The following is a 25437-nucleotide window of genomic DNA, read 5'->3' as shown; positions in this document are numbered from 1 at the left end:
AACCTCAAATTTGGGGCTCAGAGACCCCAAAATCCCCCAAATTTGGGGTAAAATGGGGGGACTCAAACCCCGATTTGGGGTGGGTCTGACCCCTCATTTCGGGGGTCTCAACCCCTAACTTGGGGGGGCTCGATCCTCATTTTGCGGGGGGCTCCCCCCTCATCCTGGGGCACTCAAACCCCAACCCCCTCCCCCAATTCTGGGCTCCTCAAACAGCAGCAGGGGGGGGTTTGCTGGGGGGAAGGGATTTGAGTTTTTTGGGGGCTCTGGGGGGGCCCGGGGTGTTCAGGGGGGATTTTTGGGGGGGGGTCCGGGGGCCCCCCCCGTCCATTATCGCAGGGAGATGCTCCAGTCGGCCCCGATGGGGACCCCCGGGCGCCGCAGGGTCAGCACCGAGCGCTCGGGGTCGTGCTGGAACTGCAGCGGGGTCTGGGAACCGTCTGGGCAGGGGGACACGGAATTCGGGGTCAGGGATCCCAAATTCGGGGTCAGGGATCCCAAAAATCCCATCACAAACACAAAATGCTCCTCAGAAACCCCAAATTTCCCCTGAGGGACCCTGAATTCCAGCTCAGGGACCCCAAAAACCCATCAGGAACACAAAAGCTCTGAGGAACCCTAAAGCTCCAGTTCAGGGAGCCCAAAATCCACCCTAAAACCTCCAAAACCCCCATAAAACCCACAAAATCCACTCTAAAACCCCCAGAAAATCCACCAAAATCCTCAAAACCCACCCTAAAACCCCTAAAATCCCACAAAATCCCCTCTCACTGTGGGTGGTCAGCAGGGCACTGTCCGGCCAGCCCCTCAGGATGACCCCTCCAAAACCCCCCAGAACCCACCCTAGAACCCCCCCAAAAACCCCCCACAGTCTGCCATAAAACCCCAAAACCCCTTAAATCCACCATAAAACCCCCAAAATCCCCCAAATCCCCCTCACCGTGGGCGGTCAGCAGGGCGCTGTCCGGCCGCCCTACCCCCAGGACGACCCCTCCAAAATCCCCCAAATCCACCCTAAAACCCCCCAAAAAACCCCCAAACCCCACAAAACCCACCCTAAAACCCCCAAAACCCCAAAACCCCAAACCCCCCAAACCCCCAAAACCCCCAACCCCCCAAAACCCCCCTAAAACCCAAAACCCCAAATCCCCACAAAACCCACCCTAAAACCCCCCAAAAAAAAACCCAAAACCCCACAAACCCACCCTAAAACCCCCAAAAAAACCCCAAATCCCCACAAAACCCACCCTAAAACCCCCCCAAAAAACCCCCAAATCCCCACAAAACCCACCCTAAAACCCCCAAACCCCCCCCAAAACCCCCCCAAAAAACCCCCAAATCCCCACAAAACCCACCCTAAAACCCCCCCAAAAAACCCCCAAACCCCCACAAAACCCACCCTAAAACCCCCCCAAAAAACCCCCAAATCCCCACTCTCACCGTAAGTGCAGCACAAAACCCACCCTAAAACCCCCCAAAACCCCCAAATCCCCAGGATGACCCACCCTAAAACCCCCAAACCCTCTCACCGGACGGCTGGACATGGCCCCACCCTTGTGAGGGGCCTCCGCCAGGCCGGGCTGGACATGGGACAAGGGGTCACAGGCTGGGTCACAGCCCCCCAAAAATCCCCCCTAAATCTCCCCCCAAAATATCCCCTCAACACCACCACAGACAGGGCCCAGGAGATACGGGGGTTTGGGGGGCTCTGGGAAATTTTTGGGGTATTTTGGGGCTGTTTTAGGGCTGTTTTGGGGGTATTTTGGGTACCGGGCCATGAGGGTTCCTGGGAAGTGTTTGGGGTGAGTTTGGGGTATTTTTATGAACCCCGCTGTGAGGGTGCCTGAGGGCTGTTTTGGGGGTATTTTTGGGGCAGTTTTGGGGATATTTTGGGACTATGTTTGGGTACCTGACCACGAGGGTTCTTAGGAGTTGTTTTGGCGTGCATTTGAGGGGTATTTTTCAGTATTTTGGGTTATTTTGGGGCCGTTTTTTTCCCCTCACGTTTTCCCGCCCTTTTTTCCCCTCACGTTTTCCCGCCCTTTTCCTCCCCTCACGTTTCCCGCTCTTTTTCCCCCTCACGTTTCCCGCCCTTTTTCTCCCCTCATATTTTCCCGCCCTTTTCTCTCCTCACATTTCCCTTTTTCCCCCTCACATTTCCCTTTTCTCCCCTCATATTTCCCTTTTCCCCCCTCACATTTCCCCCCCTTTTTCCCCTTTGGTTTTGGGTACCTGCCTGTGAGGGTGCCTGGGAGGTTTTTTGGGGGCAGTTTTCAGGGATATTTTAGGGTATTTTTAGGCTATTTTTGGGTACCTGGCAATCAGGGTACCCTGGGGCTGTCTCAGGTGGGGTTTTTTGAATACTTTAGGATATTTTGGGCTATTTTGAGGATATTTTCGGTACCTGGAGGTGAGGGTGCCGTTGGCGAAGCTGAAGTGCCGGTGCAGGAATGCGTTTTTGGTGGCGTAGTCGAAGCTGACCCCATCATCCAGGTACAGATCCCCCTGTGCCGTGCCCTGGGGGACAAAAGGGGGTTTGGGGGGGTCCCAGAAGGGTTTGGGGAGGTTTTGGGGGGGTCACAGAAAGGTTTGGGGAGGTTTGGGGGGTCCCAGAAGGGTTTGGGGAGGTTTGGGGGGTCCCAGAAGAGTTTAGTGAGATTTGGGGGGGTCACAGAAAGGTTTGGGGGGTGCCAGAAGAGTTTGGGGAGGTTTGGGGGGTGTTTGGGGGGAGTCTCAGCAGGTTTGGGGGAGGTCTTGGGGGATTTGGGGGGGCTCTGGGGTGTTTTGGGGGACAAATGAGGGGGTGGGAGGTGTTTCAGAGGGTTTTTTGGGGTCCCAGGAAGAGTTTTTGGGGTCCCTGGGGGGTTTTTGAGGTCTCCATGCTCACCTGAGGGGGGACTGGGGGCTTTTTGGGGTTCCTGGCGGGGGTTTTGGGTTTCCTGCACCCACCTGGGAAGGATTTGGGGGGGTTTTGGGGTCCCTAGGGGCGTTTTTGGGGTCCCCACACTCACCTGGGGGCTCAGGGCCACGTAGAGGGTGAAGGGGTCGTTCCTCATGGCCTCGGTGGAGCGGCGAGGTCGGTCTTGGCGTGGGATCACCGTCCCCCCCCGCTGGAACACCGGGATCTGGGGGCACCCCAAAAACCCCATTAAAAAAAAACCCAAATTCCTCCAAACCCCGCCCAAAAAACCCCAAGTCACCCCCAGTGCTTGAGGGACCACCCCCACTGTCCCCCCCACCATTGGAACACAGGGATCTGGGGGGGATCCAGGAAGGTTTTGGGGTCTCCAAGGGGATTTTGGGGTCACCATGGCAGTTCTGGGGTCTCCAGGGAGGGTTTTTGGGGTCCCAACACCCTCCCCAAACCCCTTGAGCCCCCCCAAAACCCCTCAAACAACAACCCACAGTGCTGAGGGTGACGGGCACCACCCTCCCCATATGGGAACAGGGGGATCAGGGGAGGATTTTGGGGTGTCCAGGGGGAATTTTAGGGTCTGCAGGGAAAGTTTTAGGGTCTCCTGGGTGTTTTGGGGTCCCAGCACCCCCCCAAACCCCTTGAGCCCCACCAAAAACCCACAGTGCTGAGGGTGACGGGCACATAGAGGGTCTGGGGCGCCCGGTGCTGCTCGTGGGTCTCATCATTGTACCAGACCTGGGAAGAAAATTTAGGGTTTAGAAGGGTCCTGCACCCCAAAAACCCTAAAAAAAAACCCCAAAATCCCCTCACTCACCTCTCCCTCCCCAGGCAGGTACACGTTGACCCCGCGGGCGCCTGGCTCCGTCACGGGGTGCACCAGGAGCACCCGGTCTGGGGGACAGGGGTCAGCCAGGGGAAAACCCCAAAAATGACCCCAAAAAGGGATCCTAAAAGGGGTCAGGGACCCCAAAAAGGGAGTCAGGGACCCTAAAAAGGGTCAGGGACTCCCCCTCACCGATCAGGTACTGGTCATCCATGGCGAAGGTCTGGGGGTCATCTGGGAATTCCATCCACAGGGGTCTGGGGGGACAGTGGGGTTTGGGGTCAGGGGGTTTGGGGTCAGGAATTTGGGGTCATCAGGGTTTGGGGTGAGAGATTTGGGTTCAGGGGATTTGGGGTTATCTCAGGCGGGTTTTGGGGTGGATTTGGGGTTTTTGGGGTGCCACACCTCATGACGGGGATGCCCTGGCGGTGGCAGCGGTAGAAGGCCGTGTACCACACGGGCAGCAGGGCGTAGCGGCGCCGCAGCGCGGCCCTGACCATGGCCAGGTGCTCGGGGCTCAGCAGCCAGGCGCCGCGCTGTGTCCAGGTGCGCGTGGGCGCGGAAGAAGGGCTGGAAGGCCCCGGCCTGGTACCAGCGCACCTGCAGCTCCGGGCCTGGGTTCTGGAAAAATCCGCCCACGTCCGCTGCCAACGGGGCGGGGGGGGCAGTGAGCCCGGATCCTGAGCCTGATCCCGGTACCAAATCCTGGTGCTGGTCCTGGTCCCAGCCCTGATCCCAATCCTGGTCCTGATCCCAGCCCCAATCCCAATCCTGATCCTGATCCCAGCCCCGATCCCAATCCTGGTCCTGGTCCCAGCCCTGATCCCAATCCTGGTCCTGGTCCCAGCCCTGATCCCAATCCTAGTCCTGATCCCGGTCCTAATCCTGATCCAAGCCCTGATCCCAATACTGGTCCCATTTCTATTCTGGATCCCAGCTCTGACCCCATCCCCACTCCCTGACCCCATTCCCTATCCCATAACCCAATCCCTGACCCCAATCCCATTATCCCCAGCATTCCCAGTGCTCCCAGTACTCCCAGTTTGGCTCACCCCCGCAGAAGGCCAGCCCAGCCAGCCCAAAGCTCAGGCACATGGGGATGGAGATCCTCAGGTGCTCCCAATCGGCCGTGTTGTCCCCGGTCCAAACCGCACCTGGGGGTGTTTGGGGGGGTCTCAGCTCAGGGGGGGCTCCCCTCAATCCTGCCCCCCCCTAGAATTCCAGGATTTGCCCAGATTCCCGGGATCTGCCCCCAATCCTCACCGTAGCGCTGGGAGCCGGCAAAGAAGGCGCGGCTGAGCACGAAGGGCCGGAGCCGCCCCCCCGAGCGCCGGATCTGCCCCTCGGCCGTGGCCTTGTGCTGGGAATGGGGAAAACGGGGTCAGCCACCCCAGAAAACACCCCAAAAACCACCCCAAACCTGACCCCTAACCCAACCCCAAACCCAACCCCAAACCTGACCCCTAACCCAACCCCAAACCCAACCCCAAACCCAGCCCCAAACCTGACCCCAAACCTGACCCCAAACCTGACCCCAAACCTGACCCCAAACCCAACCCCAAACCTGACCCCAAACCCAACCCCAAACCCAGCCCCAAACCTGACCCCAAACCTGACCCCAAACCCAACCCCTAACCCAATCCCAACCCCAACCCCAAACCTGACCCCTAACCCAATCCCAAGCCCAACCCCAAAGGAATTGGGGGAGGCCAAAGGGGTTTGGAGGGAAATTAAGGGGGAATTGAGAGGATCTGGGAGTCCTAAAGAGGGTTTGGGGGGCCCTAAAGGGGTTTGGGGGAAAATTAAGGGGGAATTGAGAGGGTTTGGGGGTCCTAAAGGGAGTTTGGGGGGCCTTAAAGGGGTTTTGGGGACCTTGAAGGGGTTTGGTGGGAAATGAATGGGGAATTGGAGGGGCCCAAAAGGAGTTTGAGAGGGTCATAAAGGGGTTTGGGGGGCTCTGGGAGATCATGATTTTTTGGGGGGTCCCTGAGGGGTTTTTGGGGTGTCCCTGGGGGGGATTTTGGGGAGGGGTCTCACCACGTAGAGCCCGTAGATGTTGTGCAGCTCCCGGTGCTCCCAGCCCCCGAAGTGCCGTGCGTCCTTGTGCATCGTCACCTCGGGGCCGCTGAACACCGACGGCTCGTTCATGTCATTCCACGTGAACAGCGCCTCCGTGGAGCCCTGGGGGGACCCCAAATCAACGGGGGGACCCCAAAAATACGGGGGGGGTTTAAAACCCTCCCGGGGGATCCCCAAAATCGGGGCAGGAAGCCAAGGCGGGGTCTCCAAAAAGGGTGAGAGGGAGAAAGGGGTTGCGAGGGATTTGTGGGGGTTCCCTAAAACTAGGGAGGGTTTGAGGCTCAGGAGAACCCCAAAAATCAGCAGGGAAACCCCAGAAATATGGGAGGGGCCCTAAGATCTCCAGGAGGTTCCCCAAAATCCCCCCCCAAAAGATGGGGGGGGTCTCCAAGGGGAGGAGGAGAAAGCCCAGGGGAGGAGGGTGAGAGGGGGAAAGGGTGGGGAGGGGAATTTGGGGGGGGTCCAGGGTTCTGGGAATGGTTTGAGGGGGGTCCTGGGGCTGTGGGGGATCTGACAGAGTTTTAGGGGGGGTCTGAGTGGGATTTTGGGGGGTCCCCACCTCGTATTGGTCGTAGGCAAACATGTTCGCCCACCACTCGCGCATCTCGGGGTTCGTGAAGTCGGGGTATGCCGAGGAGCCTGGGGGGGACATGAAGGGGCTTGTGAGCCCCCTTGAGACCCCAAAACCACCCCCAAATCCCCATAAACCACCCCAAATTCCCCCCAGCCCCACTGACTGCTCCAACACCAGCCTTTGTAGCCAGACCATCCTCGATCTTAATGTGGAACTCCCCAAACACCCTGAGACCCCCCCCAAATCCCTTCAGGAGCCCCCAAACCCTCCCAAAATCCCCTAAAACCCTTTGAGAACCCCCTTCCCCAGCCCCACTGATGGAACCACCACCACCCTTTGTAGCTGGTGCCATTCTCAGTCTTGATGTGCAACTCCCTGAGCACCCTCAGACCCCAAAAAATCCCTTCAAGAACCCCCAAAACCCCTCCAAAATCCCCTAAAACCCCTCGAGGACCCCCCAGGACCCCCCAGCCCCACTGACCGGGCCAGCACCAGCCCTCGTAGTCGTTGCCATCCTTGGTTTTGACGTAGAGGCCCCGCGCCCGCAGCTCCGAGTGCACCCGGTACCCCCCGTCCACCTTGATGTGAGGGTCCACGATGCTGACCATCTGTGGGGCAGTGTCCAGGGGGAGTGACCACGGGTGAGTGACCACAGGGCAGTGTCCAGGGGGGCAGTGGCCGAGGGAACGTTCCCAAATGCCCCAATTCCCATCCCCGCCCTGATCCCGGACACAAAACCACCCAGAATAACCCCAAAGTGCCTTTGTGGGGTTCCCACTGTCACTGCCTGGGCAGGGAGATCCCAATTCCAATTCCTGATCCCAATCCCAGCGTCCAGCCCGCTCCTGGTCCGACTCCTACCCCGTTTTCCATTTCCTATCCCCCATCCTGCTCCTGACTGCATTCTCCATCCCAGTCCCATCCCTACTCCCAATCCCATTCCCAACCGACCCCAAACCCACACCAAAACCCAATTTCACTCCTCTTCTCTCTCCCAAACCCAATCCCATTCCCTTTCTCACCCCCATCCTGCATTTCTGGGCTGCCAGCTGCTCCAGGAGCTTTGGGAATTCTGCAGGATCCGGTCCTAATCCCAATCCCAACCCCAATCCTGCACCAACCCCAATCCTGCACCCACCCCAATCCCACCCCAATCCCATTCCCAATCCCAAACCCACCCCAATTCCACCCCATTCCCACCCCAATCCCAATCCCAAACCCACCCCATTCCCACCCCATTCCCGATCCCAATCCCACCCCGATCCCATCCCCGATCCCATTCCCACCCCCCACCCCAATCCCATTCCCACCCCAATCCCATGCCCACCCTGCGTTTCCGGGCCGCCAGGCGCTCCAGCATCCCGCGAGGGTTGGGGAATTTTGCGGGGTCCCAGGTGAAGTAGCGCTTGCCGTCGGCGTGCTCGATGTCCAGCCAGATCACGTCCAGGGGCAGCTCGTGCTCCTCGAATCCCCTCTCCACGGCCTCCACGTCCGCCTCGTCCTGGTAATTCCAGCGGCTCTGGTGGTAGCCCAGGGAGAACAGGGGGGGCAGCGCCTGCGTGCCTGGGCAAGGGGAGAAACCCGGGTGAAATCCCCCAAAATGGCCCTAAAAACAGGGACGGGGCAGGGCCAGAGGAGAAGTCCCTAGAGATAAACCTAAAAACCCAAAAAATCCCTTAAAATAAACCTAAAAACCAAAAAAATCCCTTAAAATAAACCTAAAAATGAGGTAGGGTGGAAATGATGCCCTTAAATGATAACCTTAAAAGTGAAAATAGGGTGGGAATTCCCTAAAAATAACTCTGAAAGGGGAATAGGGCAGAAATTCCCTGAAAGTAACTCTAAAAACAACAACTAGGCAAGACTAAACTTGAGAAATCCCCCAAAAATCCCCCTGAAAATAGGAATGGGGCTGAAGGAGAAAAATTTGCAGTGTCCCCAGTGGCCGGTACTGGTCAGGGCTCTGTTCTGGTGTCCCTGTCCCCATCAGTGTCCCCAGCCCAGTGTCCCCAGTATCCTGTACCAGTCTCCCGTACTGGTGTCCCCAGTATTCCCAGTGTCCCATCCCAGTATTCCCAGTGTCCCCAGTGTCCCCGTACCAGTCAGTCTCCCATACTGGTGTCCCCAGTGTCCCATCCCAGTGTCCCCAGTGTCCCATCCCAGTATTCCCAGTGTCCCCGTGCCGGTGTCCCCAGTGTCCCATCCCAGTGTCCCCAGTATCCCCAGTGTCCCATCCCAGTACTCCCAGTGTCCCCAGTGTCCCCGTACCGGTCAGCCTCCCGTACTGGTGTCCCCAGTGTCCCATCCCAGTATTCCCAGTGTCCCCAGTGACCCATCCCAGTGTCCCCAGTGTCCCCGTACCGGTCAGTCTCCCATCCCAGTGTCCCCAGTATCCCCAGTGTCCCATCCCAGTACTCCCAGTGTCCCCGTACCGGTCAGTCTCCCGTACTGGGCAGTGACATCGGCGGGCCCCGGCCCCAGCAGCAGGAAGACGTCGATGACGCCGCTCTCGGACATCCAGCGCACCTCGGTCTGGGGGGTCTCACCCCCCCCCTGCATGTAATCCAGCAGCTTCCCAAAAAGGGTCTGGGGGCGGCACAAGGGGTCAGCAACCCCAAATTCCCATTGGAGTAACCTGACATTCCCCCCAAATCCCCCTCTTGGACTTTCCCGGCCATGTTAAAGCCAATGCTCCCCCCAGAAACCCCCAAATCCACCCAGGACCCCCCAAACTTCCCAGGACCCCCCAACCACCCCCTGGCAGACCTTCCCAGCCACGTTGGAGCCAATGTCCACCCAGGACCCTCCAAACCAACCCCAAAGCCCCCCAAACCCAGTCAGGACCCTGCAGACCCCCTGTCAGACCTCCCGGTTGACATGTAACCCCCAAAACCCACACCCCACCCCCACCCCGGCTGCCTTCCCCCTATTCAAACCCCCAAACCACACACCCCCAATAACTCTTTGAGGATCAACCCCCAAACTCCAACCCCCAAGCCCCTGGCTGACCTTCCCGGCCGTGTTGGAGCCGATGTCCACCCAGGACCCCCCAAACCCACCCAGGACCCCCAGACCCCCCCAAGCCCCCTGTCAGACCTTCCCGGCCGTGTTGGAGCCGATGTCCACCCAGGACCCCCCAAACCTCCCCCAGACCCCCCCAAGCCCCCTGGCTGACCTTCCCGGCCGTGTTGGAGCCGATGTCCACCCAGGTCTCGGCGGCGTTGAGCCAGAAGAGGCCGAGGCTGAGGCGGGGCCGGTGGGCGAGCAGCAGCGGCACGGAGCCGTACAGGGCCATGGGCGTGAACACCTCGTACTGGAACACGTCCAGGTTGTACAGGCGGTACGGGTCACCGCCCCTGGGGACACGGGGACACTCAGGGACACTGCCAGGGGGTCGGGGACACTGCCAGGGGGTGTACAAGCTCTATGGGTCACCTCCCTTGGGGACACAGGGACAAGGTTAGGGACATTGCCAGGGGGTCAGGGACATCCCCCCAGGGTGTACAGGCCGTACAGGTCACCCCCCTTGGGGACATGGGGACAGGGACATTCCCCCAGGGGTGTTCAACCAGTACAGGTCACCTCCCAGGGGCCATCAGGGACATGGGGACAGGCTCAGGAGCACCCTCAGGACATCAGGAACACCCCCAGAATGTCACCATCACCCCATGATGCCAGCGTCGCTGCCACCCCCGCACAGCATGGCTGTCACTGTCACTGCTGTCACTGTTGCCGCTGTCACTGTCACCGTCACCCCACAGCGCTCCTGTCCTCCCACGGCGACACCACCGCCCCCTCAGTGCCACCATCACCCCTCAGCATGCCCCTGTGCCCCCACATCCCCGTGCCCCTCCGTGTCTCAGCGCCACCCCAGTGTCCCGTGCTGTCCCCAGTGTCCCCAGTGTCCCCAGTGTCCCCAGGCTCACTCGGTGGGCCGCAGCCGCAGGCTCTCGGCGTGCTCGGGGATGCCGTACACGTGCTCAAACCCAGGCAGGGAGAAATCCAACCCCACCGAGGTGGGTCCTGTGGGGAGGGGAGGCGGGGGGGGGTCACAGGGGTCCCCCCCGTGTCCCCCCCAGGTGTCCCCAAGTGTCCCCAGGTGTCCCCACCGTAGGGTTTGCTGTCCGTGTGCGTTTTGAACGTCTCCTCCCACGCCCCCGGCTCCTCCTCGGGCTCTGCCGGGGGCTCTGCGGGCTGGGGGGGGGGACAGATCCAGTCAGGAACGGGGGGACCCCTCCCCAAAAAAGGGGTGGGGGGGTTTAATTTGGGGGTGTCCCACCCCAGTGTCCCCCTCCCCTTGTCCTTGTCACCTTCTCGCTCTGGGTGCTGCCAGCGCCGTCCTCGGGTCCCTCCTGCGCCGCCCCCTCCTCACCTGGGGGGTCCTTGGGGGGGTCCCTGTGGGAATTTGGGGTCCTGGGGTGCCCCAAAGGGGGAGGGGGGGCAGGGACAAGGGGCACCCCCAGGACCCCGAATTTTGGGGGGACCTGGACCCCCCCAGCTGCTCCTGCCCGCTCTGGGGGGTGTGGGGGGATCTCCTCATTTTTGGGGTGTCCAGACCCCCCCTGGCTACACCTGACCCTTCAATCTGGGGGGGTACAGACCCCCCCTGGCTGCTCCAGCCCCCTCCCCAATTTTGGGGGCCACAGCGACTCCCCCCCCAAGCTGCTCCTGCTTCCCTTTTTTTGGGGGGGATTTGAAGCCCCCCAACTTCTCCTACCCCCTCCCACCATGATAAGGGGGGGGGGGGTCCCTTTGGGGGGGGTCCGGGGTGGGTTTTGGGGGCGCATTCCATGGATTTACCTACGGAAAAGGCTCTTGATCTTATCCCACACAGAACTAACTTTATCCGCCAGACTGGGGGTGGGGGGCACCAAAACAGAAACACAGAGAGTCAGCGCGGCCCCCCCGGCCCGTGGGGACCCCCCCTCAGCTCGGGGGGGCGACCCCCGACCCCCTGTGTGCTTTGGGGGACACCCCCCCACCCCCCCTGAGCGCTGCCACCAACGGCCTGGGGGGGGACCTGGGGGCTTTTGTGGGGGGGTTAATGATTTTTTTCAGGGTTTTGCAAGGTTTTTAAGGGGTTTTTTGAGGGTTTTAAAATGGTTTTTTGGGGAGTATTTTGAGGCTTTTTCTGAGGTTTCAAAGGGTTTTTTTGAGAGTTCTTCAAGGGTTTTTTGGGGGGTACGTTAAGGGGATTTGTGGATTTTTTTTGAGGGTTTGTTAGAGGTTTTTTGGGGGGCTTTGAGAGTTTTTAATATGGTTTTTGGAGGGTACGTTGAAAGCTCTCGAGAGCTTTTTGTGGATTGCTTGAGAGTTTCTCCAGAGTTTGTTCAGAATTTTTTGAAGGTTTTTAAGGATTTTTTGAGCTATTTCGAGGGATTTTGATGTGTTTTTCGGGGGTTATTTTGAACGTTTTGGAGTGATTTTTACGTGTTTTTTGTGGGTTATTTCGAGGGCTTTTGAGTGATTCTAACGCATTTTTGGGCGTTATTTTGAAGGTTTTTGAGGTGCTTTGGAGGGTTTTTGTGGTGGTTTTTTTTTTTTTTTTGCAGAGGGTTGAAGGTTTCTTGAGGATTTTCAAGGGGTTTTTGAGGGTTTTGAAGCTTTTAAGGACTCCTGAGGGTTTTTTGGTCACTCACGAGTCCCGGCGGCGCCGCTGGTGCTCGAAGACGAGGAGGCCGCGGGCGTTGACGGAGCAGAGCAGCTCCCGGTGGCGCAGCAGGTCCAGGCGGAACGGGCGCTCTGTCACCAGCAGCCGGTGACCGCCGGGGCCCAGCGCCAGCTCCAGCGTGCCCTCGTCACGGCCTGTCACCTCCAGCCTGGGGACAGCGGGGGTGGGGACACTGTCACCATCCCAGGGCACCCCTCGATCATCCCAGGGCACCCCAGAGCTCTGTGACTGCCACTCTGGGACAGCGGGGTTGGGGACACTGTCGCCATGCCAGAGTACCCCAGAGCTCTGTGACTGCCACTCTGGGACAGCTCCAGGTGCCCTTGTCACGGCCTGTCACCTCCAGCCTGGGGACAGCGGGGTTGGGGACACTGTCACCATCCCAGGGCACCCCTCGATCATCCCAGAGCTCTGTGACTGCCAGCCCTGGGGACAGCGAGGTTGGGGACACTGTCGCCATCCCAGGGTATGCTGGGGACAGCTCCAGCGTGCCCTCGTCACAGCCTGGGGACAGCAACGTCCCCTGTCCCCTCACCTCTCAGCGGGTGGCTCTCCCAGCAGCAATGGGGAGGTGGCACTGTCCCCATGTCCCCATTGGCCCCATGGTCCCTCACCTCTCGGCGGGTGGCTCCCCCAGCAGCACGTCGGGCACCTGGTACCGGGGTCGCAGCGGGTTCAGCTCCTGGATGCGCAGGCGGGTGACGTTCCCAGAGAGACCCCACAGCTCCAGCAGCAGCGGCACCTGGGGCAGGGGACACGGGGACAGGGACACCTGAGCAGGGACAGGGACACCTGGGGCAGGGACACGGGGACAGGGACACCTGAACAGGGACAGGGACACCTGAACAGGGACAGGCACACCTGGGGCAGGGGACATGGGGACAGGGACACCTGAACAGGGACAGTGACACCTGAACAGGGACAGGGACACCTGGGGCAGGGGACACGGGGACCGGGACACACAGGGACAGGGACACCTGAACAGGGACAGGCACACCTGGGGCAGGGGACATGGGGACAGGGACACCTGAACAGGGACAGGGACACCTGGAGCAGGGGACATGGGGACAGTGACACCTCAGGGCCCCCACACCTCCCACAGCAGCAACACCTGCACAGAAGGACCCCCGTGTTCCCAGTGTCCCCTCACCTGCGTGGCCTCGTTCACCAGCCGCATCCTGGCCACGTCGGGGCCGAGCTCCAGCGACTCCAGCAGGGCCCGGTACGGGGAGTTCCCGGGCTGGATCCGCCGCTGCCGCCTGGGGGGGGGCACGGGGGGGACACACGGGCTCTGAGCGACCCCCCGGGCCGTGCCCCCCCCCGCCCAGGGGTGCCCCCCCCTCCCCACACCTGCAGAAGCCGCTCTGCTCGCACGTCTTGAAGTTGCCGCGGTCGACGGCGAGCGAGGCCCCGAGGAGGCAGCACAGGGCGAGCCCCAGCGGCCACCTGGGGGTACAGGGGGGGTCAGGAACACAAAACCAGACAGGGACCCCCCCAAATAACCACCAAACCCTGCCTGGGGGTACAGGGGAGTCAGGAATACAAAACAGAGAGAGAACCCCCCAAAAACCCCACCTGGGGGGCACGGGGGGGGGGTCAGGAACACAAAACAGGAGGAGAACCCCCCCCCCAAAATACCCCACAAAATCCACCTGGGGGGCACGGGGGCGTCAGCACCCCAAAAACAAGGGAAGAACCCCCCACCAACACCCCCAAAACCTGCCTGGAGGGCACGGGGGGGTCAGGAACCCAAAACAGGGGGAGACCCCCCCCAAAACAACCACCAAATCCAACCTGGGGGGCATCGGGACACCCCAAAGCCAGCGGGAGACCCCCCCAAACCCACGGGGGGCACCAGGACACCCCGAAACCCCCTCAGGTGGGCACGGGGGGGTTCGAGATCCCCCAAATCCCACCTGGGGGGCAGCAGGGAGAGGAATGGGGGGGGTCACAGAGCAGATTCGGGGGGGTCCCGGGGGGTTTTGGGGGGGGAGGGTCCCACAGGGGTCGGGGGGTGTGGGGGCTGTGGGGGGAGCTGGGCCGCAGCCCAGGCTCGAGGCCTTGGGGGGGTCCCGGGCGCTCGAGGCCCGGCCGGGGGGTCCCGGGGGGATTTTTGGGGGGGGTCCCGTGGGGGGGGTCCCATGGGGGGGGGGGTCGGCCTCTGGCGCGCGCTCACCGCCCCAGCGCCGCCGCCATCTTGGATCCGGCCTGACCCTTGACCCCGCCCCCGGCCCGACGCCGCCGCTTCTCATTGGCTGTGGGGAGCCCCGCCCTCCGTCCCGCCCCGGCCACGCCCTCTCGCGGAGTTCCCGCCTGACCTGGTTGCCGGGGAGACGGAAGCCCCGCCCTCCTCGTGTTGTGATTCGAGTGCGAGGATTGAGCGATGGGAGCGCAACCCAATCAGAGCGCGGCTCGCGGAAGAGGCGGGGACGCACCGTGAGGGCAGGACGGAAACCCAATGAAAGCGCGGGGACGCTGAGTGACAGCCCGTTATACCCAATCAAAAGGCTTCTTTCAGCCGGCGCCCCGCCCCCAGGGCTTCCGTGGCAACGCCCCGCCTCCTCGCTCATGGCATCCTCCGCCCTGGTGACCGCGGCCCCTCCTTTTCCGAAGAGCCAATCAACAGCGCGTATTCCTGAGTGGCGGCAATTACAGCCAATCAACAACGTCTCTTACATTGCTCGGCCCAGTGATATTGAGTGACAGGTGAATTAACCAGTGAGAGTGGAGTGGCGGGCACGCCGGGGCCGCCAATCAGCGCGGGGAGGCGGGGCGTCAGCAGGCCGCGGCTTTGTGGTGAGCGGGGCCGGGGGCGCTGGGGGGGAACTGGGACAAACTGGGACAAACTGGGACAAACCGGGGCGGACTGGGGCCGAGCGGGACCCGCGGGGCCGTGCTGGGATGGACTGGGACTCGCCGGGATTGACTGGGATGGGCCCCTCTGGGATTGCCTGGGACGCGATGGGTGACAGGGCCTGACTGGGATTGGCTGAGCAGGGGACACTGGGATGGACTGGGCCGAACTGGGACGGACTGGGATGGACTGGGACAGCCCAGCTGGGCCATCCCCCTGTGTCCCCCGCAATCGCGGCATCACCGACCCCCCTTTCCCTCGCCCCCAGCCCCTTTGTCCCCCCCCAGCCCCCCGGAATCCCAAACCGCTCCCGTTCCGCCCTCCCCACTTCCATCAGCCCCACCCCGATGGAGTTCCCCGGGCTCTAATTTTCCCCCGTTTCCCCCTATTTCCTCTCCAGCCCGATGGAGTTCCCCATGCCCTGATTTTCCCGTTTTTCCCCCATTTCCCCTCCAGCCCGATGGAGTTCCCCGAGCACAGCCGGCAGCTGCTGCGGGGGCTGCGCGAGCAGCGCTCCCGGGGGATCCTGTGCGACTGCACGGTGCTGGTGGGCACCGCGCCCTTCCCCGCGCACCGCGCCGTGCTGGCCGCCTGCAGCTCCTTCTTCCACCTGTGCTACGCCGAGCCGGGCGGCGCGGGAGGCGCCCGGGGCGCCGTGGTGGCCCTGAACAGCGACATCGTCACCGCTCCGGCCTTCGCGCTGCTGCTGGAGTTCATGTACGAGGGGCGGCTGGCGCTGGCGGCGCCGCTGGAGGACGTGCTGGCCGCCGCCTCCTACCTGCACATGAACGACGTGGTCAAGCTGTGCAAGAAGAAGCTGCAGGCGCGGGGCCCCGCCGAGGCCGACAGCACCAAGCGGGAGGAAGAGGAGGAGGAGGAGGACGCGCCCAGCCCGCCCCCGCCGCAGCCCCCGCCGCAGCCCCCGCAGCTCCTCCCCGAGGACGCGCCGGAGCCGCCGCTGGTGGACGCGGCCGACACGACCCAGCGGGGGGGGGTCGGGGCAGAGCGACCCCGCCCCAGCCCCAGCAGCTCCAGCGAGGCCGCCGCGGGCCCGGAGCCGCCGCCGCTGCCGCTCCCCCGCTCCGTCCGCGGGCGGGGGTCCCTGGCCGCGCCCCCGTCCCCATCAAGGCCGAGGCCATCGTGATCTCGGACGAGGAGCCCGACGGCGCCCGCCGCCCCCGCGCCCCCTCCCCCCGCCGCCGCCGCCTCCAGCCCCAGCCCGAAGCGGCGCAATTTGGGAGGGGCGGCGCTGGGCCCGGCGGCGCTGGGGGCTGCGGGAGCCGCTGTTCCTGGCGCCGCTGGAGCCCCGCGGGAGCTTCGGGCTGTTCGCCGAGGAGGCCCCGACGTGTCCGACGTGCGGGGAAAACGTTCTCGTGCTCGGACACGCTGCGGCGCCACGCCACCGCACACCCGCGAGCGGCCCTTACGAGTGCCGCCACTGCCTGCGCCGTACACGCAGTCCGGGGACCTGTACCGGCACGTCCGCAAGGCGCACAGCCACGGCGGGGCCCCGCCCGCGGCCACCGCGACCCCGCCCGCGAACGGCGACAACCCGCCCTGACCGCCGCACCCGCCCGGGGCACCGGCACGAGGCGAACCGAGCCGAGCCGAGCCGGCGGCGGGGCTTGGATGGGGACAGCGGGGTGGGGACGGCCGCTCTGACCGGGGACACCGGGATGGGGACAACTGCTTTGAGCGGGGACACCGGAATGGGGACGGCCGCTGTCACCGGGACTGCGACACCTGTACCGGGATGAGGACACCTGCGCTGAGCGGGACCCCCGGGATTGTGACACCGGCTGTGACCAGGACCCCCCCGGGACCGCGACCCCGCCCTGGGGGAACCGGAGGGACGCGGGGGCGTGGCCTCGCGGTGGGGGCGTGGCCTCTGGCGGGTGTACGGGGGGTCACGCGAATAAAGCGACGCTGGACACGGGCGGTGGGCGGTGCTTGAGGGGGCGTGGCATCGCGTGACAGCGCCCCCTGGCGGCTGGGAGGACCTCGGTGTTGCCCCAGTTCGTCCCAGTTCATCCCAGTCGCTTCTGCTCCCCTTCCAGTCAATCACGGTCGTTCCCAGGCCTCTTCCATTCCCTCCCAGTTCCCTAAAACCCATTCCAGTCCCCCCCACTCCCATCCCAATGCCCTCCACTCCCATCCCAGTCCCTCCCAGTCCCCCCCAGTCCATCCCAGTCCCTCCCAGTCCATCCCAGTCCATCCCAGTCCCCCCAGTCCATCCCAGCACGCCCCACAAAGCCTTAAACCACTTTAATCACAAAAATAGACTCTGTGCGGCGGCTCCTATAAAAAGGGGGGGGTTTTGGGGAGGGGCGGGCGCCCCCCGCCCGTGTCAGGAGCAGGCGGGGGGGTCGCGGCAGGGGGGGCGCGCCCCGAAGAAGGCGGGCTCGGTCAGGGGGTGCAGCAGCAGCAGGAACCCCAGCACGCCCAGCAGGTAGGCGGGGAGCAGCGCCCGGCGCCGCGGGTGCCCCAGGGCCGCGCCCAGCGCCGGGAACCCCATGGAGTTACAGAAGGAGTGGCACAGCACCGGCCCCGCCAGGTGACCTGGGGACAGGCGGGAAATGGGGTTGGGAACCCCAAAAACACACCCCAAAAACACACCCGGCACCCCAGGATCACCAACACCCACCCCGGGGTCACAGCATCCCCCAAAATCCCCCCATGGAGTTACACAAGGAGTGGCACAGCACCGGCCCTGCCAGGTGACCTGGGGACAGGGGGGAAATGGGGTTGGGAACCCCAAAAACACCTGGGGACAGGGAAATGGGGATTGGGGACCCCAAAATCGACCCCAGACACGCCTGGGGAAGGGACATGGGCACCAAAACCCACCCCAGCCGCACCTGGGGACAAGATCATGGGGATTGGGGACCCCAAACACACCTGGGGACAGGGAAATGAGGACCCCCAAACCCCAACGGGCCCCCCAAACCCAAACCCACCGGTCCTGAGGAACAGGAAGGCCGTGTAGGCCCCGAACACGGCCGTGTAGGAGAACTGGAATGCTGGGGAGGAAAAAGGGGGGTCAGGGACACCCCAAAACCCCCCAGGACCCCCAAATCCATCCCCCACCCCTGGCAGGGGCTCAGAGACAGCACAAGAGCCACCCTGGCCCCAAAAATCCCATCCTGGGCATCCCAAATTCCCTCAGGACACCCCAAATCCTTCCCCTGGACACCCCAAATTCCTTCTGGACATCCCTGATCCCTTCTGGACCTCAAATTCCCCCCCCCAGACACCCCAATCTTCAGCCTGGACATCCCAAATCCCACCCTGGGCACCCCAAACTCCCTCAGGACACCCCGGGACCCCCCAAAATCCCCCCCAGCCCCCCCTCACCTGCTGCCATGAAGATGCTGCCGACGGAGCCGTGGCGGAAGCGGAGCTGCTCGATCACGTGGTGGAAATGGGCTGGGGGAGCAGGATTTGGGGTTTTTGGGGGGTTTTGGGGTTTTTGGGGTGTTTGGGGGGGTTGGAGTTTTTGGGGGATCAGGGGAGGGGAGTCAGTGGCAGTTTTGGAGGGATTTTTGGGGTTATTTTGGGGTCCCACTCACCCACCCCAAGGAACAGGGGGCAGGGCAGTGTGGGGGGGGGTTTGGGGTGGGTTTTGGGGTGTTTTGGGATATTTTGGGGGTTTCAGTCACCAACCCTAAAGAACAAAGGACAGACCAGCACTGGGAACTGTTTTGGGGTGGTTTCAGGGTTTCACTTACCACCCTCAAAGAAGAGGGGGCCAGGCCAGCACGGGGGGGATATTTTAGGGTATTTTTGGGGTATTTTAGGGTTCCACTCACCGACCCCAAAGAAGAGCGGGCAAACCAACACGGTGGGGGTTTGGGGTGGGATTTTGGGGTATTTTTGGGGTATTTTAGGGTTCCACTCACCGACCCCAAAGAAGAGGGGGCAGGCCAGCACGGCGGGGCCGGGCCCCGTGCAGGGCACCAGCATGGGCAGCATGCAGGCCCTGAACACCAACTCCTCTGTCAGAGGTGCCACCACCTGGTTCCGCAGCCAGCGCACGTCCCCCAGGCACAGCGCCCACACCCGCGGGTCTGGGGGACCCCAAAAACCCCACAGAGCTGAGCCCCAAACTCCCAAACACGACAAACCCCAAAAAAACCCCCAAAAAAACCCCAAAACCCCAAAAAAACCCAGCCATGGTTCTGTATCCATAGCACATCCCCCAGGCAGAGCACCCATAGCTGTGGGTGTGGGGGACCCCAAAAACCCTACAGTTGAGCCCCAAAACCTCATAAAACTGAGCCTCAAAATCCTGTAAAACTGACCCAAAAATCTCATAAAACTGATCCCCAAAATCCCACAGAGCTGATCCCCAAAATCCCATAAAACAGAGCCCCAAAATCCCATAAAACCGACCCCAAAATCCCACAGAACTGAACTCCAAAATCCCATAGAGCTGAGCCCCAAAATCCCACAGAACTGCCCCCCAAATCCCAGGTCCCCCCAGGCTCCCCAAACCCAAACCCCCCCCAAACTCCCCCATTTCACCCCCCCAGCCCCCCCATTCCACTCCCTGTGTTGGGGACCCCCTGCCCCCCCCAAACCCCAATTCCTGAGCCCCCCAAATTGGCGCCCCCTCCCCAAATTGTCCCCCCTTACCCAGGGCCACCCTGATTGCCATCGAGCCAGCGCCAGGGACAGTCCATGGACAGCTGGATCAGGGGGCCCAGGAACAGGATCTGGGGGGGCAGGGGGATTTGGGGGGGTCAGGGGGGGTCGCACCCCCCTTTTCCATCCCCTGGGGGGTCAATGGGGGGGGAGATTTGGGGGGATTTTGGGGGGGATCCCCATTTCCCACCCCATACCCACCATGGGGAGTGGGATCAGAGGAAGGAGCAGGATTTGGGGGAATTGGGGGGGTCTAGAAGGATTTGAGGATCTCAGAAGGGATTTGGGGGGCTCAGGGGGAGTTTTGGGAGTTTCTGAGTGGATTTTGGGGGTTCCCAGAGAGGTTTTGGGGGGTCCCAGAGGGATTTTGGGGGGGGTCCAAGCCCCTCTCACACCAGATCTGGGGCCCAGGCAGAGGATCTGGGGGGTCAATGAATTCTGGGGGCGTTCTGGGGGATTTTGGGGGTCCCTAGGAGGTCCTGAGTGGGTTTTGTGGGGTCTCAGAGAGGTTTTGGGGATCCCAGAGGGATTTTGGGGGGGTCCCACACTCACCCTGGGGCCCAGGCAGAGGATTTGGGGGGGGGGTCAGTGAATTCTGGGGGGGGTCCTGGAGGAGGTCAGGGGGATTATGGGGATCTCTAGGGGGGTCCTGAGTGGATTTTGGGGGGTCCTGAGTGGATTTTGGGTGTCCCAACCCCTCCCACCCCCACCACACATGAAAGACCCAGGCAGAGCATTTGGGGTGGGGTGGTGGGGGGCTCAATAAATTCTGGGGGGTCCTGGGGGTTCAGGAGGATTTGGGGGCTCGCAGCCCCCCCAGACCCACCATGGTGAGCAGCAGAGGCAGCAGCGTGGCCGGGAGCAGCCCCTCGAGGCGCAGCCCCAGCAGCGCGGGCAGGGGGGTGTCAGCCTGGGGGTCAAATGGAAATTGGGGGGGGGGTCAGCGCGGTCTGGGGGGGGCTCTGAGACCCCCCATCCCCCCCGAGCTCACCTTGACCCCCGTGAGCTCCTTCCAGAGCCACACCAGGGCTGGGGACAGCCCCGACACCACCAGGACGCTCGTGAAGCGACGCTTGATCACCGAGGGGTGGTCCCTGGGGAGGGGGGGGCTGGGGGGGGGGTCTGCACCCCAAAATCCCCCCGGGGTCCCCCCGACACCCCCAGGCACTGAGGAGACCCCCCAGCCCCTCTTTATGCACCTAAATTCACCCCAAACCCCACAAGGGCCTGTCCCAACCTCATGGACACCCCAAAGAGCAGAGACCCCCCAAAATCCCCCCCCAGGGACCCCCCCCAATACCTTGTTCACGCCCCCACCCCCCATAATCCAGAGACCCCCCCCAAATTCCTCCCCAGGTGTCCCAAAGATGCCCAAACCCCTCCCTGATCCTCTGTGCATGACCCCAAACCCCCCAAACCCCCCTGGGACCCCCCAGAGATGCCCCCAGACCCCTCAAATCCCCCCCAGACCGCCTGAATTCCCCCCAAACCCCCTCCAGACCCCCCAAATCCCCCCAAATCACCCCCCAGACCCCTCAATTCCCCCGTAGACCCCTCAGATCCCTCCCCGACCCCCCGTGCTCGGCCCCAACCCCCCTGAATTCCCCCTGAATCCTCCCCAGACCCCCAAATCGCCCCCCAGACACCCCAATTTCCCTGTAAGTGCCTCAAGACCCCTCAGATCCCTCCAGGGTCCGCCATGCCTGCCCTCAGCCCCCCGAATTCCCCTCGAGACCGCTCAATTCCCCCCAAACCCCCTCCAGACCCCCCCAATTCCTCCCAGAGCCCCCCCCGAATCCCCCCGGCCGTACCTGGGCAGGGGGCTGCCCCACACGTACAGGCTCCCCACGTAGGAGCAGGCCAGGCTGAGGCAGCCGAGCACGGCGGCCCAGCACGGCCCGGCCCGGGCGGCTCCGGGGGCCGCTCCCGACCCCGGCCCGGCCCAGGGGGAACCGGGGGGCTGCGGGGCCGCCATGGCGGGGCGGGGCCTAAGCGGGAGGGGCGGGGCCTGCGCGAGGGGCGGGACAGGGGCGGGGCCTGCATGGGGGGGAGGAGCGAGGGACGGGGTTATGGAGCGGGGCGGGGCTTGGGGTGGTGGGTGTGGTTATGTAAATGAGGCGCGCGGGCATGATGGGCGGAGCGATGGGGTTGGGCGGGAAACTGGGATGGACTCGGAGAAACTGGGATGGACTGGGGGAAACTGGGATGGACTGGGGGAAACTGGGATGGACTCGGAGAAACTGGGATGGACTGGGGGAAACTGGGATGGACTGGGGGAAACTGGGATGGACGGGGGGTACAGGGAAACTGGAACTGGGAGGGACTGGGGAGGACTGGGAGAAACTGGGAAACTGGGGGGACTGGGAAACTGGGAGAAATTGGGATGGACTGGGATGAACATGAGAGACCAGCCAGGAATGACTGGGATAACTGGGATTGACCGTTGGAAACTGGGAGCACTGGGGGAACTGGGAGCGACTGCGTGAACTGGGACTGGTGGGAGAACTGGGATCGATGGGGACAATCAACGTTAACTGGGGGAACTGGGACTGACTGGGAGAACTGGGACTGACTGGAGGAAATGAAACCCATGAAAGGAACTGGGGCCAACGGGTGTAACTGGGATGAGGCAGGAGTGGCTGAACTGGGAGCACTGGCATGGGAGGGGGGCTCTGTCCTGTCCCTCAAGGCGTCCACTCGTCGGGGTCCTGCAATTGGGGGGTCCCGGGGGTTACTGGGAGGGTCCCGGGGGTCCCCAGAGGAGGGAGGGCCCCCCAAACCTCACCTGGCCCTGGCTGCTCCGGTGCCCTTCCTCCTCCTCCTCCTCCTCCTCCTCCTGCTGCTGCTGCTGCCCCCTCCTTCCCCGGCGCTGCTTTTGGGGGGTCCCTATGGGGCACAGAGGGGAGTTCAGTGCGCGGGGAGGGATTTTGGGGACCCCCCACCCCCAATTTCCCCCTCACCCCCGCGGGGCAGCCCCAGCCGGCGCGAGACCTCGGCCCATCTGCGGCGCGCGGCCGCCGCCAGCGCCGGCGTGTCCTGCACCTGAGGGGGACACAGTGACATTGGGGACAGCCCCAAACCCCCCCCAGCCCCGGAGGGACCCCCCCGAACCCCCAAACCTGCAGGGCGCCCAGGCAGGCGCTGCGGAAGCGGCCGCTGGAGCTGGCGGCCACCACGGCCGTCACCGCGGCCACCGCCAGGGCCTGGGCTCGGGCCACGCTCTGCTGGGCCTGCAGGGGGGAATTTGGGGGGTCACGGGGGGTTTGGGGCGTCGGGGGGACCCCAAAATCCCGCACGCACCTGGAGCCGGCGGTGCAGCCCCCCCAGGACGGGGTGCAGGAGGGCGCGGAGCCCCCGGGCCAGCGCGGGGCGGCCGAGGCGCAGCGTGGGCTCCAGCTGGGCCAGCAGCAGCCGCCGCATCCCTGGGGGGGACCCCGGATTTTGGGGGGGTCCTCGAACTGTGGGGGACCCCCCCGGGAGTGGGGGGACACCCCTGAACCACGGGGATAACCCCAACGCCAAGGGGGTGCCCGCAAACCTTGGGGTGAACCCCGAAACCTTGGGGTCAGCTCCCGAAGTTTGGGGTCAGCCCAGCTCGGGGGCTGAACTGGAATGGGGAGTTTGGGGGGGGGGGCACCCCAAAACCGTGGGGACACCCCCCAAATCCTGGGGACAGCCCACAGGGACACCCTCAAAATGATGAGGAGACCTCACAGAACTTGGGGACAGCTCAAAAGTTTGGGGACCCTTTGAGCCACGTGGACACCCCCAGGGCTTGGGGACACCCCAAAATCGGTGTCCCCCCCCCTTACCTGTGTCGTACCCCCCAAAAGGGTCCCGGTGCCGCAGGAAGAGGAAAACCAGGAGGGTTTTGGGGTCCCCCTCGGGGGAAGTTTGGGGGTCCCCGTCCCCCTCAGGGGGGTCCCAGCGCACCCCAAAGGTGACATCGGGGGGCACCGGCTCTGTGGGGACAACATGGGGGGGGCTGAGTGAGGGGGGAACCCCGAAATTCCCCCCGAAAAAACCCTGGAACTCCACGGACCTTCCTCATCCTCACAGGAGCCTCGGGGGTCCGGGAGGGTTTTGGGGTCTGGGGGATTTTTGGGGTTCAGTGGGGTTTTGGGGTTCAGGGGGTTGCAGCCAGGCCGAAGCCCCCCCAGTCCCCCAGCACAGAGGGGTCCTGCAGGGTTGGGGGGGCCGGGGGGGGCACGGGGACCCCCGCGGGGTCGAACAGGTAAAGGTGGGGAGGTCAAGGAGAACAGCGAGGGGGGATGGAGCCCCCAAAAAATCCCCCAGAACCCCAAATCCCACCTGGGCATCCTGAGATCCACCAGGGAACCCAAATTTCCCCTTCCCCCAGCACCCTGAGACCCCCCTGGACAACCCAAAAACTCCCCCTGGGTGCTCTGAGACCCCTTGTGGGCACCTCAAATCCCACCCCAGGACCTCAAACCCCCAAAACCACCCCAAATCCCACCCCAAACACCCCCTGAACACCCCAAATCCCACCCTGTGCACCCCTAAACCCGCTCGGGTGCCTCAAAACCCCCACAAACACCCCAAATCCCACCCCAAGACAACAAATTCCCCCCTGAACACCCCAAATCCCCCCTGAGCACCCCAAATCTCACCCCAGGACCCAAAATCTCCCTCAAACCACCTCAAATCCCACTCCAAGACCCCAAATTCTCCCAAACTACCCCAAATACCCCCTGAACACCCCAAATCTCACCCTGCACACCCCAAATCCCACCACAGGACCCCAAATCCCACCCCGAACGGCCCAAATCCCACCCCAAACCACCCCAAATCCCACCCCGAACACCCCCAAGCCCCCCGGTGCCCCCAGCCCGGATATCTGCACCCGGCAGAGGGGGGGTCCCTGCCCGGGGGGGGTCCCGGGGGCGGTCCCGAGGGCGCAGACCGGGAGCAGCTCCAGGTCCCCCCCGAATCCCGCGGCCGCCAGCGGGGGCGGCACCGGCAGCGGCAGCGGCGGCCCCGGGCACGGCCGGAGGCGGCTGCAGGGCGGCCTGGGGGGAACGGACCAGTACGGACCAGTTCGGACCAGTTTGGATCAGTACAGACCAGTCCAGACCGATTTATCCCAGGCCTACCCCTGCCCCATCCCAGTCCATCCCAGTTTGACTCTGCACTACTCCCCTGCCCCATCCCAGTTCGTCCCTTTCTGTTCCGACCTGTCCCAGTTCATCCCAGTTCATTCCAGTCCATCCCAGTCCCTCCCAGTCTATCCCAGTCCCTCCCAGTCCCCCCAGTTCATCCCAGTCTATCCCAGTCCCCCCCAATCCCCCATCCCCCAGTCCCCATCCCCCCAGTCCCTCCCAGTCCCCCCCAGTTTATCCCAGTCCCCCACAATCCCCCCCAATCCCTCCCAGTCCCCCCAATCCCCCCCAATCCCTCCCAGTCTACCCCAGTCCCCCCCAGTCCCCCCCAGTCCATACCCAGTGAAGTGCCGGCTCTGCACCCTCAGCCTCATTCCCGCCTGTGCCCACGGGGGCTCCGGGCTGGGGGACATGGAAGGGGGGGACGGGACGACCCCAATTAGGGGGTCCCCAGGAGTGGGGTGACCCCAATGAGGGGTGGGGGATCCCAGTTTGGGTGACCCCAAGGTGGGGGTGTCCCCAGCCCGGGGGTCTCACCTGAGGGTCCGGGATGTGACCTTCCCATCGAAGCTGACACAGAAATGAAACTCGACCTGGGGGGGCATAAAGGGGTCGCTGAGGAACCCCCTCCCCTTTTTGGGGACCCCCCAAACCCCCCCCCAGTACCTCGGGGTGCACGAGGCTGGTCCGGTGCAGGAGCTGCCACAGAGACCCCCGGGTGGGGGGCAACGGGGGGTGACAGACCTGGGGGGGGC

At 63.3% G+C, this 25437-nt stretch overlaps 4 protein-coding genes across 5 annotated transcripts in view; 2 read left to right on the top strand and 2 right to left on the bottom strand.

Annotated features, from left to right (window-relative positions):
- The window catches only part of FAU (FAU ubiquitin like and ribosomal protein S30 fusion), a 581541-nt gene that overhangs the window by 63194 nt on the left and 492910 nt on the right, over positions 1-25437 (top strand). The gene's annotated exons all lie outside the window — the stretch shown is intronic.
- On the bottom strand, positions 48-14309 carry GANAB (glucosidase II alpha subunit). Its single transcript, XM_030969912.1, is given in 25 exon segments — positions 48-502; positions 2405-2517; positions 3012-3125; positions 3578-3652; positions 3732-3808; positions 3933-3997; positions 4146-4268; positions 4270-4384; positions 4793-4894; positions 5004-5100; positions 5778-5921; positions 6379-6458; positions 6875-7001; positions 7721-7956; positions 8826-8979; positions 9569-9749; positions 10320-10416; positions 10503-10587; positions 10704-10788; positions 11194-11247; positions 12033-12212; positions 12679-12806; positions 13215-13323; positions 13415-13510; positions 14241-14309. Coding segments are annotated over 25 exon segments (2829 nt in total). The 5' UTR covers positions 14261-14309; the 3' UTR covers positions 48-330.
- Positions 14826-16479, top strand: ZBTB3 (zinc finger and BTB domain containing 3). The gene is made up of 3 exons (XM_030969911.1): positions 14826-14860; positions 15375-16046; positions 16131-16479. Exons 2-3 carry the CDS (start codon positions 15379-15381, stop codon positions 16477-16479), a joined length of 1017 nt encoding a protein of 338 aa, XP_030825771.1. The 5' UTR covers positions 14826-14860; positions 15375-15378.
- On the bottom strand, positions 17177-21540 carry RCE1 (Ras converting CAAX endopeptidase 1). Of its 2 annotated transcripts, none has more exons than XM_030969993.1 (8): positions 21374-21540; positions 20554-20656; positions 20389-20472; positions 19564-19633; positions 18818-18985; positions 18273-18344; positions 17876-17938; positions 17177-17477 (listed from the first exon to the last, which is right to left on the bottom strand). In XM_030969993.1, the coding sequence occupies exons 1-8, from the start codon at positions 21535-21537 to the stop codon at positions 17266-17268; spliced, it is 936 nt and encodes a 311-aa protein (XP_030825853.1). In that variant the 5' UTR covers positions 21538-21540; the 3' UTR covers positions 17177-17265. The 2 variants fall into 2 exon arrangements, with proteins under 2 accessions (XP_030825853.1, XP_030825852.1); XM_030969992.1 differs by having other exon boundaries at positions 17303-17477; positions 19554-19633.

This window comes from Camarhynchus parvulus, unplaced genomic scaffold (assembly GCF_901933205.1).
Source record: "Camarhynchus parvulus unplaced genomic scaffold, STF_HiC, whole genome shotgun sequence".
Taxonomy (NCBI): domain Eukaryota; kingdom Metazoa; phylum Chordata; class Aves; order Passeriformes; family Thraupidae; genus Camarhynchus; species Camarhynchus parvulus.
The sequence above is the reverse complement of the archived record's forward strand: the minus strand, read 5'-3'. Positions and strand labels throughout refer to the sequence as shown.